Source organism: Molothrus ater, chromosome 14 (assembly GCF_012460135.2).
Source record: "Molothrus ater isolate BHLD 08-10-18 breed brown headed cowbird chromosome 14, BPBGC_Mater_1.1, whole genome shotgun sequence".
NCBI lineage: Eukaryota > Metazoa > Chordata > Aves > Passeriformes > Icteridae > Molothrus > Molothrus ater.
The window spans coordinates 8,828,454-8,842,987 of record NC_050491.2 but is presented as its reverse complement, the minus strand read 5'-3'; the positions used below and the strand labels follow the sequence as shown (position 1 = coordinate 8,842,987).

General features: G+C 42.2%; 1 protein-coding gene across 1 annotated transcript in view; it reads right to left on the bottom strand.

Moving 5' to 3' along the window:
- The window catches only part of LOC118698519 (probable global transcription activator SNF2L1), a 33,492-nt gene extending 28,664 nt beyond the window's left edge, over positions 1-4,828 (bottom strand). The window contains 2 exon segments of the mRNA XM_036401860.2: positions 985-1,071; positions 4,695-4,828. Coding sequence (XP_036257753.1) covers positions 985-1,071; positions 4,695-4,775 — 168 coding nt within the window. The 5' untranslated portion in view covers positions 4,776-4,828.
- Positions 4,829-14,534: the final 9,706 nt, after the last annotated feature.

Here is a 14,534-nt window from a genome sequence, read left to right as displayed (position 1 = left end):
TTTGGTATCTAATCCCTTTGCCTTAGGACAACTGAACTAACACTGTAATTTAGGGAAGTTGTAAAGTCATGGATTACTGTGAAACAAGTTTAGCTGTTTACTCAATTCATTCTCAAGGAACAGATTCACTGTGGCTCTTCAGCTATCAGTTAGGTGTTCATACATGTAGGTATCAATTTTTCTATGTCTAACAGTTGTATTCTTCCCTGACTTCTGAAATACCCAGTCCTTTCAGACTCTACTGCAATTATTTTGCATCCATTTAACATTAAAGCCTTTAAAAACAATGCAAGACAGAGGTACCAGCTTAAACCAGGAACTTACTACAAATGTCATCCAGGGTGTCCTGCAGGTTTTTGCCTCTTTGCACCACAGAAGTTACCCTGTTACATCCCCTCTCCAGCGTTACAAGCTCCCAGCATTGGTGTCATGGACAAATCCTCTTTTGCATTGTTATGGCACACATATTATGGGGCATTGAAATACTTAAAGCCTTGTTTTTATATGAGACAAACTGGCAGCTTCAGTATTTCAATTAAGTAAGAAGTAGCTTAAGGATGCCTCTGACATGACCCAAGGAGTCACCAAATAAAACTGGCAGAGACAATTCAAAACTAAATGGGGAGAGCTGTAAATATAAAATGTCACTGAACAGTAACCCCTTACCACAGATGGGTGTGGATAACTAAAAAAGAAACCACAAAACCAAAAATCCACTGACAACTACTGAGTATAAAAACCACAGGGTACAACTCCAAAAACCATGCAGACAAAAACACTTGGAAGAATGGGGCAGTATTTAACAGAACCACCACTACCTGACATGTGTCCCTCACTGTGAGAGACACAACATGGACATCTAAATTAATCTTGATTTGGTTATTTTCTGACACATCCAGGCTGCAGTAACTCCCTGTAACTGTGCTGATCTGACAACCAAGTGCCATAAAAAGCTGCAGTACATTTTCTCATGAAAGCACTCACCATCTTCTCTTCATATTCTGGGTCAACTTCTTTTTCAGGTCTAGCTGCCTTTGGAGGAAGTTTGAGTTGGAATGGGGGATCATTTTTCTGGAATTCAAAAGTTAAACATTTTATAAATACCAGTTTATTTACTTTTTTAGCAAAATGTATCAAACTGAACAAACCTACAATCTGCAAGGCAAGCATGCTACTTTTTAAAAATAATTATTTCAAAATGAAATGAGTGCATTAATCATATCATTTCACCTAAAGCAAAACTTCATGTCCAGAATGAAACTAAAGAGCCCATATTTATCCCTACACACAGGATCCAAATTGAAAGAAATTACTGAAACAGCATGCAGTTTAATCTTTCACAGGGATCTCACTGTAAATGCATAAAGTTTAATATCTTGAAAAGATATTTTAAAAAACTTAAAAGTTTTGGTTTCTAAGTGTCAGATTCCTAATTGTAAGTTGCTGACACTTGCATTTTGGTTGAGTTTTGTCTGTTTCCACTTCTAGATGAATTGTCACAAGTTCAATTGGAAACACAGCTTAACTACACTAAACCATAAACCTAGGAAGATACACAACCAACCAATTCAATCCAGGCAGCAACAACTCCATGGTACACTCTCAGACAGCAGAAGAACCACTTGATTTACTATACATGAAAGAAATCTATGAAATTGTAACTAAAATGTAACTTTTGTAGTTTATGAGATTCATGCCTGTCTTCAACTGAAGCTCAAAGCAGCTTTTCCACAACTATATTGGTAAAATGATGAAGTGGTAGATTTTTTCCCCTCCTAATTAAGGAAAACTTTCCTAATTGGTCTTTGAAATATGCCAATAAAAAATAAACCTGTTTTGACATGCTTTAAATTCTAAAAATGTTTTTGAGAAGCTCTGAATAAACTGGAAGGAGCTGCAGGAGTGCATGTCTGCATAAAATATAACAGTGCAGAGCATAAATCTGCTTTAACTATCAGACTACTATTAAATACATTAAAATAATAATTACTCTAAACTATTCAGGGTCCAGTAGCAAAACCAGGCCAAAATGGTACCAAATATTTAAAAATCTGTCAAGCAACATTGCATTTAAATTTCAGAAGTGTCACTGATAAATACACATGCCAGCTTCTTCTTTAAGCACAACCATGCAAAAGGGAGGAATATTTTCTGAAGTCAGAGATTCCTGTTTCAAGTTTGGCCCAAAGCCATAATTCTCTACAGAGGTGAACAGTTCTTAGTGTATAATGAAGCTGCTTGACAGCTTAATGATTTTATAAATGCTCCAGCTCACCTGTGCAAGGCCAAATGTTGCAAATAGATAATTTAGAAATATTAGAAATATTCTATTCACTTAAATATTCTTCAATCACACAGATAATCAGCTCATCTCAGAAAGCAAAGTTACTCCAACATGCCAAAGAGAGGTGATACAGATGTGGATATTCACATCTCCATTACATCACTAAACAACACACACTCCAAAAAGAGAGGCTGACATTGCTAATATCAGGTCCAGTCCTTCAAGTGAAGTGTTAAATTATTCCTTAAATGAAAACAAATTGACAAGAGGCCATTTCAGGCATCTCCCCCACCTGCCCTAGAAATAAATTAGATAGATTTTGTGTTACTGGAAAAAAGCCTGTCTACCTCATGTAAGAATGAAGTTTCTTCAAGCAGAATAACTCAATATTATGAAAATCCCTTAAAACAAAGTTTTCCAAGTAAATTGCAGTGCAATATTATTTTTCTAAGCCCCAAGGCAGACAGCTGCAATATCAGTTCCGTTCTTACTCAGATTATCCCAGAAGGATAAAACTTACGGTGGCATACAAATCCAATTTATTCTGAAAGATATATTCTGAATACATTCTGATTTATTCTGAATAACTCACTCTGAGTTAAAACAGTAAATGAGCTGACCTATTGCTGCAGCCACAGCACAATAAAATCCCAGTGTACACCTTGCCCTTAAAGAGAAAACACTGTCCCTGCGTCCCCCCACCTTCTTATTGCAGTGTTTCTGTTGAATATTGATGGACAGGCATCATAGCCAGACTTGCTTCTGCATAACGCTCTGAATTACAAAACTCTCCACTTTGACAATTACTAAATTTTGGTATGAGTAACAACACACCCCCCTAACAACTGGACCACGTAGCTTTATACAACACAGAAACATAAAATATTTCACAAAGTCTGAGTTTTTCCTAGAAACTTTACACGACACATCTTCATCACATAGAGGGCTGACCTGTCAGGAACCAGGACAGCAGAAGCCTCAGTGCAATTTACCACAACAAAAGTAGTTTCATTTTTAGCTCAGGAAACTCATCAGTAACAATTTATCTCTACTCTAGGATCTATTTCCATTATAGATTTGACAGTCCCCTGAAAACTGCTGTCATTTAAACACCTTACAACATCCACACAGCACTTTCAAAGGATCCTGAGTATTCCAAAGATACAAAATACTCCCCTTAAAATCTCCAATATTAAACTACCCTAAACAGAGTTCCCAAATTCAGGCTGAGAGATTTCTATCCAGAAAGTTTAACAGTCCCAAAGTGAGGAGGCCCCATGAACACCTAAATAAACAACTGGGAACAAGAACTGCTGCTGCTTCAGCTGACTTTACCCTTGCAACTTGTGCTACTGAAAACTCTGAACAGATGCACTAAGAATAATTAAGATTCCTTCTGTGTTCAACTCACATATACAAGGTGGAAATACATTTCCAAATAGCCAGTAAGGCAGTTTTGGTATTACAACAAAGACTATTTATGAAGTAAAACACTGACAGGGGAGCAGAGCACAACAGGTTGCACGACTGCCGCTGTTATGCAGACGCTGTGACTGTACACTTGCATAAATTTTGCAGAGTAAGTTGCATACAATAAAGAAACAGCCTTTAAACATTTGCTCTTGAGCAACCAAGCAAAGTGTCCCATAAGTGTTTGTATACATAATAATAAAATAAAGCTTCAAACATTCTTTACAGCAAAATGGACTGTCAGTAACTGAGATAAAACACCTGAACGTACTCTTATCATTACTTCCACAATTTTTCCCAGTAACATATATGATGTACGGTCCTCATCACTAAGTTTTTTCTAAGATTCATTCGTCGGGTTAAACCTTGTTCTGTTTCCAAGGATACCTGAATACGTCACTTTCTACATGCCTTGTGTCTTTTTTCCGAAAAGCTAAGGAGAGGCGGCTGGCGGCCATACGTGCTCTCTCGAGGGCTGTATTCTGCACCAGGGCACCATTCGAGCTGTGCAGGGGCAGCGAGAAGCCCTGACCCCTGCCAACTCTCCGGGCCGCCCTCCCGCCATTCCCTCCCCGAGCCCTCGGAGCTCCGGGACAGCGTTCCCCGGGGCGCGGGAAAGGAAACAACAGGGCGGGGGCTCCGGCAGCCGGACCCCGCAGGCCGCGGGGCTGGAGGGGCTCCGCACGGGCCCCAGGGCCCCAGCCCCGGGCTGCAGGGCCGGGCCGCGGGTACGGCAGGGCGGCGGGAACGGCGGCCGCGGCGATGCCGCAGGGCAGGCTCGGGGCCGGGGGTGTGCCCGGCCCGCAGGGCGCCCGCGGGCCGCGGCGGAGGGGCCCGGGCGGCCTCAGGGCCGGGGCGGCGCGGGCCGAGCAGGGGCTGCAGGAGGGGGCGACCGGGGCAGGCTCCACCACCCGCAGGGCCCCCCGGAGCGGAGCGGTACCTCCTCGGGGCCGGGCTCCGGCGCGGCGGCCGTGGCGGAGGACGTGGAGGCGCGGGGCTCCTCGCCCGGGCCCGGCTCCATGTTGAGCTCGGCGGGCGCCGGGGGGGCGGGGGCGGCCCCACCGCCCCTCGCGCCGGGCGGCCCCGCCCCTCCGGCCGGCCCGCGCCGCGCGGCTCTCGCGATAACTGCGCGGGTCTCGCCATAGGTGCCCGGGTCTCGCCGTAGATACGCGGGTCTGGAGCTGCTGGGCCGGCCCGCCCCAGGGACACCGCGGCTCCCTCAGAGCTGCACCGAGCCTCAGCCCGCATTGGGGTCCGATGGACCTTAAAGATCATCTTGTTCCACCCACCGGCCATGGGCAGGGACATTTTGCACTATCCCAGGTCGCTCCAAGCTCCATTCAACCTGGCCTTGGACGCTTCCCGGTGTGAAAAACGCCAATCACTCGTTTTTAAAATTTTAAAAGTGTAATAGTAATAAAATGATTATAAAAATAGTAATACAATTAGAGTAATAATAATTTGGACAAATTGAATTAGGACAATATGAGACAATAAAGACAAAGAGTTACGGACGTTCGGGTACCTTTTTCTGGGCATCACGAGCCCGAAAAAGGACACCCGTTGACAAACGATTAACCCTTAAAAACAATAACCTGTGGCATATTCATACACCTCATACACGATGCATAAATTCCATTCAAATACAGAATTCTGTCTGGTCATCGTCAACTTCTTCCTCTGAATCCTAACAGCACCTTTGAGGCGGCAAGAAGTTCATTTCTTCTGATAAGAGAGCAATAAATTCTTTTTCTCTGAAAGATTTAAGTGTCCTGTGGCTGTTATCTCACTGCGAGTCCTTTCTTTAAAAATGTATCCTACACAGCATCGTTTCTTTTTTAACATTTTTTTATAACCTAAAACTATATTTAACACACTACTTAAGAGAATTAATACAGCATTACTTTCTAACACAACGCATATAATATTCATTTTAATATTTGCGAAAAGCCAATCATAAAATACATGCATTTTTCACACCGGGATCCGGGGGCAGCCACAGATTCTCTGGGAAACCTGTGCCCAGTGTCACACCACCCTCACATTAAAGAATTTCTTACTAATAATCAATCCAAATCTCTCCTCGTAGTTTAAAACAGTTCCCCCTTGTCCTATCTGTCCATGTAAAAGTTGCTCTCCCTGCATCATGAGCCCCGTGCAGAACTGAAAGGCTTCAGTGAGATCTCCCCAGAGCTGCTGCTCAGGAGCAGCGCCATCCCAGCCTGTCCCCACAGTGAGCAGAGGTGCTCCAGCCCCCCGCCCTTCTCCTCTGGAATGGCTCCAACACGTCCTGCCATGCTGGGACCCCAGAGCTGGGTGGGGATGTCACCAGAGCCTGGCAGAGCCTGAGATCCTGTCCCTTGGCCTGCTACCCTCGGTGCTTTGGGTTCATCCCAGCAGCTCCAAACCCTGCTGCAAATGGCAAGTGTGCTTTCCTAAACTGCCCCAGAGAGAAAGTCATCTCTTAACCTCTGCAGGTCTAAGAGGTACCAGTGGACCTCACAAAGCAAAAATAGCTTACAGGATATTTTTTTTTCCTGAGCGATTTTAAATTCACCACAGTTTGCATATTTCTTTTGAAAATTGCAATAATGAAGCCACTCAGTTTAGTTACTGGCAATGCACATATTTCTGACTGTCCAGGCAAGACATTCAGATTTTCAGCTGCTGAGCTGTAATTTTGCTCATACTGCTAAAGAATCCCAAAACAGTCCTTGAGCTGGTAGACTTAAAAAACATAGCCCCAAATCAGCCATGTTCCCTGGTGGTTACTTACAAAGGCAGTAGCATGAGCATTTTGTCCAGTGGCAGCAATGAAACCTTAGCCCAGTGGGCAGAATGAGCAAAAAATGCTACTTCAGTCCAGTGAAAAGCTCAGTAACTATCATCAAAATCTTTTTGTATAACTCAACAACTAAGCTGAGCAAATGGGTTATTGCAGATCTCATACACTGCATTCAGAAAAACTTCTGAGACCTCTATTCCATCTATACACTGGTTCCAATGAAGTGCCAGTAACATATGTCTGAAATGTTTCCACGACTGCCTGATTACTCTGAAATTCAGTATCTGCTTTATGGCCCATCATAGACGATCTAAGCTCCAAACTCTCCTTTCTCATGTTCTGAAACAGCTGCAAAGCAGTAACAGTGCTGTTCCAAATTATTTAGCACCTTCTGTGTGTGCTACATCGTCCACAAAAAAGCAAGGCCCACAGCATCTGCAGTAGCCCTTGCACATGACTTATTTTTAAAAGCTTTGGGAAGCACATTTTTCATAGAGCAATCGAGAAGAGTGATGTGACTGGTTTTGAAAGAGTGCTCCAAATAGCTTTTCCAAGCAGCACTCTGTAGAAAATGAAGTTTACTGTTAGCTATGACAAAGTCTCTAAGGTGGGAAAATTCCAGTCCATAATGTGGTTGTTCTTAACCCTCAGAGCAAATAGCGCACTTTTAATATCTGCCTTTCCTTCTCCACTTTCAAATGCTTGAAGCTTCTGTTTATGCAGAACACTCTCAAGTGTTTGTCACAGCTTGTTTTTTCCTTGGAATTCACAGGAACATTGCATGCTGTACAAAACAATCGAGCTGCTGCTTTTATGAAAGATCTCCTTTGGCTATTTTTTGCTTGTGGCTTCACATTTACATTTGACACTTTGCAGAGATGTTCTTAGCTGCTTCTCTTAGACTATGCTGTGTACTCCTTGCGGATCTACAGCAGTGGCTGAAAAAAATCACTTAGTCACACAACAGTGTTATCATGTGATAATCTAATCAATTGTTTTTAAAAGGTAGGAAGTGCTTTTTTTGTACTTACTTTGTATACTAGATTTTGTAGGCATATTTGAAAAATTCTACCAAATATATTTTTTTTCATATGTTGGGAGGGAAGGGGCTAGTTGTCCTGTTAACATTGTAGATTAGCTGTTAGCTCCTTGTTTTCCCAGGTTTCTTACTCTTTATTTTACAGTCTGTTAGATATAATCACCAGAGCTGAATGTGTGGTGTCCAACACCCCTCTGCCCATCTCAGAAAGATGCACTTAACATACTGTATGATGAGAATTGTGTTTCCTTGTCAGATTTAAAAAGAGAAATTGCAAGCTCACTGTTACCCACTTGTATGTTTTAAACACTGATGAAATATCTAAAGAGCTGATAAGATACAGATCCAGTGACATTTATATACTATCCAGGTAATTCCATAAGATTTTAAAATTTTGGACAGTGATTACTCAGCATTTTCTAAACTGTAGCAGTTTTCATTTTTCTAGCACAGAAATAACTGGGTTTGGGTAACTTCTTAAATAAATCTTAATATTCTGTGGAATTACTTTCTAGGCCAAGTTGCTGTACAAGCCCCTTTGTGTGAGCTGACAAACGCTGGACCTGTAACCCAGCAGGCTGCTGAATTCACGAGAACAAATAAACTCAACACGCCAAGAATCTGCCAAATCCATGCAAGGCCAAGGCTAGCAACAGGTTTGTAAGTCAGACCACAGCTGAAGAGCAGTGGCTACGGCTGCTAACTAGAAAGGGAGTGAGACGATTATGCAGGCACCTGTTGAAAAAAGAGGAGTGGTCTTCAAGGACCTTCTGAGCCCCTTGGTAAGCAGGTGGGGCTGTCGCACCAACCAAGAAACTCAGTGTTGGTGAAATGGAACCATGAGAACGCACCGTGGGGATGGTGAGCAGTAAAACCTTGATTCTGTAGAAAGCAACAGCTTAAATAATTAAACGTGTCTTAGATATCAGTTGCGATGTGTGTCTTTGCTGGCTCGACAGCCCGATTTCCGAGTGGCAGCGCCGCTGTCGTGTGCCACCAGGTGGCAACACCGACCTGTGCTCAGCTGCGGCAGTCCTGGAAAGGGCATCCGGCAGCCTGGGGACTGTTTGGTGTGAATGCTGCTCAGTCTTGAAACTATTCTGATCAAGAATAGGAAAAAAATAACAAAAATTACTTTGTAATAATAAATAATAATTTTAAAATTTAAATAATAAAAATTAATTTTACTTGCTGTTGTTTAATTACCTCTATAACTATATCACATACATATAGCACTTTCCTGTAGAATGGCAAGAGGGTTTTGTAAAGAAGGAACTTGGGAAGGTTGTATCCTGTTACTCTGGGATCTGTTCACTCCCACATGCACATTCAGGAGGTTCTCCATTGAATGCCACGGTCCAAAATTCACTTCTAGGACACTGGTTGTTTCTGGCTTAATCCTACCAGCAATCAACTTTACCACAACTGTGCAATGCATGTTACTGTAAGCAATAAACAGCTTTATAATTCAGCTTTATATATAACCAGCAGGACCTGGAAGTAACACAGCTATCTCTGGGGTATTTGCAAGTTGACTTGAATAGTTGCCACCTTTATCTCCATGCCTACATCAGCCTCCAAGTGTGATCAACCACAGTAACCACACATTACCCTGACTGCAGCAGTGCTACCGACTTGCTCAAAATGCTTATATCAAGTGTTGCTCTTTTAATATTGCTGCTAGTAACAGGTTATTTCTCTACAAGTAACCTTGGCTATGTCCAGTAGCAAAGTTCTATGCATTCTTGCACTCACCTGTTTCATTCAGTTCCTTATTTCACAGCTTCCCTTCCAAGTTTACCCCTTCAGGGTTCCAGATTATTTTCTTGTTCATAGGATTAGAAAGAAGCCGAGGATTCCTCCTCTAGAGCTTACAATAAAGAAGGTTCTTCTCCAATGTGCTCTTGGTTTATGTGCCACTCCTTTGTAAGCCAGGTTTTGCTGAAGATGCCATTTCCAGGGTGTCCATGGCTGCAGGGCTTTGCAGCAGCCGAGAGGTGAGAGCAGCCCAGTTCATGGCTACAAGCAAATGCTCCCTGATTCTGCATCAGTAACAGGCAACAATGTGCCCTCATAGACTTGACATTGAGTATTCTTGTAGAAAAGGGTTTGCATGTTTTTGTTGTAGTTGCTTGGAGGTTTTGTGAGGGGTTTTTTTTTTTGCTTTTTTTTTTTTCTTCTCTTGTTTGTTTGTTGGGTTTTTTTGTGGTGCAGGCTTCGTATCAACACATCAATTTTCTGTATCAAGCTTTCATTTCACCCAACAGAGAGTCTCTGGCATTGCCAATAGGGTTTGCAAATGCAAGACCACATTCAGCATTGGGAACTATAACAAAACAGCTAATGTGTCCTTTGTATCTGGTTCAAAGTGTTGATAGCTGTAGAAATACTCTTTGTTTTTACAACTTTATCCCAATATTGCATTTTTAATCCAAGCTTTAGTAGCCAGAGCTTTATTGTGGTACTTCTAATATCCCTGCATTTCCCAACTACACAGTATTTTACTTAATTTTTTTTTTTTGGCTGTGTGTTCATTGTCGCACTGGGAGAGCCAGGAGCTCTCACAGTTTGTGTTCCTGACCCCTTGCACTGTTACTGGTGTTTCTGCAGGTGAGCAGTGGGTTAGTTCAAGATTCTGAAAAACAAAATTGATCCTAACAAAGAGAGTTACTATTTTTTCCTCAGATCAGCCCAGCAAAACAACTCCACTGCCCACGCACACAGGGGCCAGTGCCAATACAGCAGCAAAACAGATCTACAGCGAGATGAAGGGTGGGATTGCAGCCACACTAATTTGTATCAGTTTAAGCTACCATAAGCAGGCTTTAATAAACAGCTTTACAACTGTGTATTCTGTCCTGAATGCCAGATTTTGCCCACTTACAAACAATGATGTCATCCAGATATAACAATGATTGGTGATTCCTTTGGAGGTCATAAAATATTTCCTGCTGTAATAAGCTACTACTTTGCCAAAATCTGAGCACTGTCTCAAGAAGACAGTCCCTGACCAGAAGAGCACTTTAAAGAGATTTTAGATCAAAGCAAAAGCTGTCAAAAGTTTCCTCCAACTGCAATGAAGCTGAAGCATAATTTGCTACTCCCTGCAATGGCATCTTTTTCTCCCTAACCTATGAAGTCATTTTGCAATATTGAAAACCTATAAAAACAAACTGCTGATAACAAAGACAGAGCATTATAAAATTTGGAATATTTGTGAGAATCCAGTGAGCAGGCTGGTGCAGTACAGCCTTTAACTCTCTTAAATGTTGCTTAAGATTCTTTCTTCACAAAGAATTCTCTTACTTCTTTGCCCAAACCAAATTATCTCTCTCTTAACCAAAAGTCTGTGGGTTTGATTTCACACAGATTATTTGTAAACTTAACAGTTCTTGTTTAAAGGTTTTAGCATGCACCAGGATTTCCTTTGAATACAGGAAATGCACAAAAGGATGCTGCAAAATACTGCCTGCCTAAGTCTTGCAAACATGGCAGATCCATTCCATAAGCCAAAAGCCATCATTCAGTTACCACAGACTTTACCCTGCTGTGAAAATACTTGTAATCTTGTCCTTTATATCTATTTTTACTTGTAAACATCTACACACTGTGAAAAACTAGACTGAATCTATTCTGTTTTCCAGAGTACTATCCTCCATTTCTGCTGAGGGGTCTGTTAGACAAATGTATTTTATCCTAGTCCACATAGGATATGTGTCTGCTTTTCCCCTTGCTGTCCTTTTTTTTTTTTTTTTTTTTTTGCTGCTATTTTGCTTCCCTGACTGCCTGGGCCTGCTTTCTTCCTCATCCTGTACCGATTCTTCCTTTTTTGTAACAGTCTCAAACACACAGCTGCCATCAAAACAATCCCTCCTTTCCTGCATTTGCATTCTTCATAGTGAGCAACCTTTTACACATGGAGTTCAGAAATCTGGTCTGTTTGCTGTATTTTGGTGCATTGTTCTATGCTCAATTTGCTGTATTTTGCTCTATTCAATCGTAATTAAACATAGTTAATTGCCTGGAGAGGGAAAGTCTCTCACCCACAGTTCTGCCATCAGCATGAAAACTTCTCCCAAGTGTAACAGGCAGGGTTCCTATTTATTCTCAGGCATTTTTGGGCACTCTAGAGAACAGAGGCAGGCGGTGTCCTCTGTTAATTCTCCTGGCTTCATTTTCTCATCGCTCCAGAGTGTTCTCTGGTCTCAGCAGGACTGTTTGGGGGAAGCTGAGACCCATCCTCCAGCTCATGGTGAGTCTTCCACATTTATGAGTCTGAAAATAGCTAAACAGATATTTTTTCATCTAAACGTAAAACTACAGACTTCTTCTTCCATCTGTTTCTTCAGGCCTACCTGGGACCCTTCTTTAAGCTTCCCATCCTAACTTCAGGCTGCTCTAGATAGTCTGGAGTAAACTGGTCTCAGCAAATTCTCACTTTCAGGGTATTAAAATTCAAATAATTATTTGCTCTTTCTGATCTGGAAGAGGCATATCATAATCTTGATGTCAAATAGAATATTTTGGATTCCTTTAATAAAGTAAAGAAAGTAACCTCCTTGAAATTGCCATATAAAGTAGACCTCATGTGAGTGGAGTACTGATCATTGTTGTGTATGAAAAATAAATTATATTTTCCTTAACTCATAAAAGTTATTAGTACAATTATAATAGAAATTTTGGATCATTAAAAAAGCCTTTGTATCTCCTCCCTCAACTGCAAGGATTATTTGCTGACCTTGGGAGGCCAGTAATATCATTACCCCATGAGGAAATCCTCACAAAATGTTTCCTACTGATTCACATGTGGAAAAGAACAGCCATGACTTACTTCATCACCTGTGTAGACATCAAAAAATTGTCTAGTCTGCAAAGAGAAGCTGAAAATTAGCAAATCCACAATTCTTAGTGCATGCTTTTGTGGATCACAAAGAAGAGAGAAACCTCTCATCTGGCAAAAGAGCCAGGGCAGAGGTTTGAACCAAAGTGAACCTGTTTGTTGCCACTCCCACTTCAGAAAAAGACAGTTTAACATTTGTAAATAAATTCACTATTCAGCAGAACTCCATTCTTCCACCAGCTACTTTCCTAAACAGGGGACTTTGCTATGAGATGCTGGATGTCTGCTGCTGTTCCACAGAGGAGATTAGTGCCAGAGGGCGTTGGTCTGTTTTCTGAAAGAGACTGACAGAGTTCTGCCTATGTGTCATGAGAGCTTTTGGTAAAATTAGATTCTGCCCTGTCCACAACAATAAAGGCCGTCCCCACACGCAGCTTACACAGTTCAGAGCTTCCTGGAGCAAAACCACAGCAACGTTTGTCCGCTGTCTTTTTGCTTTTCACAATGGCTCCTGCTCCCAAATCAGGTGTCTGCCCATGGGGTGCCACTGCCACCAAGGTCCTGGGGGTGACAGAGCACAAACCAGGCAGAATGTATTCATCAATCAAACAGCACAGTGCAGAGAGGCCAGCATCACCCTGGGCCTGTGGTCAGGCTCCAGTTCTGCTAGTTAATTGTTTAAACAACAGCAATACATTGTAACTCTGAGGATCTGAGTGCATTCCTCATTTAGACCTGATTTGTATGGTGAGGACAGGCTGTTGAAAGGAAGAGCAGGGGCTGAATTATCCCGTGACTTTGCTAAATTTGTCCTTGTGAATGGAGAGAGAGAGTGAAATGCTTGTCTGCAGGGGGGAGCGGAGTGGTAACTGTCAGGAACAGCTGGAACATATGTTCTGTGTCATGTCTTTTTGTGGCACTGGGCTTCTCTGCTTGCTGAGAGAACGCTGCAGAGGCATGTTAGCATTCTGCTGAGTAAGTGTGGTGCGAGTTCCATATGTAAACAGGGATCAGTTGCTAGCTGAGAGGAAAAGGCTGTTCTCCCAGGGCTGTGGCTGTCTCTTGCATGCACCTCAACCTTCTCAATGCCTGTATGGTCCTGCAAATTAAATGTGAGGCTACATTCTCAGAAAATCATCTGCTTGTGGAAATGTCAGTTGAGATAACTCTGGCATCTCTTTCTCCTTTTATACCTATAAATTTGTGAATTAAATAAATCCTTCTGATTTTTTCCATCCTCTCCATCCTGATTATCCATTTGTGCACAAGGAAATAAGAGCTATCACTACTCTCAAAATTAATGATAACAGCACCAGTTGCTGTGCAACATAGAAATGGATAAGCTTAAATAGCAGACTTAACTTCTTTCTGTCAAGTCATGAAGGAGTTTCCCATCAATGCAAGTAGCCATTTTGTTCTCTTCTGCTTTATTAGTGTTGTTTTCCTCTGAAACATCAGTAGCCTAAGTTAGGAAATGAAAGGAGTACACCAGTACTGCCATGGCAAGCAGAGAATTCTCTTGGGGATCTGGCTGATGTGAATTGCACACGCATCCAGGGTTGCTCTGGTCTTTGCTAGTGGCACATAGAGGTTAGTCTTGGGAGGGCAGCGTTGGTTTGTGTGGCAAGGTTCTGACAGCAGAGGGGCTGCAGGGCTGGCACCTGTGAGAAGCTGGCAGATGCTTCCTCCATGTCCAACAGAGCCATGACCAGCTGGCTCCAAGACAGACATGCCACTGGCCAAGGCCAAGCTGATCCGAGACAGTGGTAGCACCTCTGGATAAAGTCCTTGGGAGGGGAAAACAACCTGTTCAGCAGTAGAAGAGAGGATTGAGAACTTTCCATTCTATTTCCAACATCAGTTCACCCTCTACATATGTCTTCAACTGTAAGATTTTTAAAACAAAGACCCCGTTATTCACCATCATGATGATGGACTTAAGAAAACTATTTAATTATTTAAATGTGGCTGAAAAATTTGTGCATGGATCAGGAGTGAAAGTGAAATCCCACTTCTTCCATCAGGATGAGAAACCATTAATTTTTAAGCCTGTTATTGTCAAACACGTGTGTGATGATACATTATCAGCACAATGAAAGTTGTCAGTGTAAGAAAA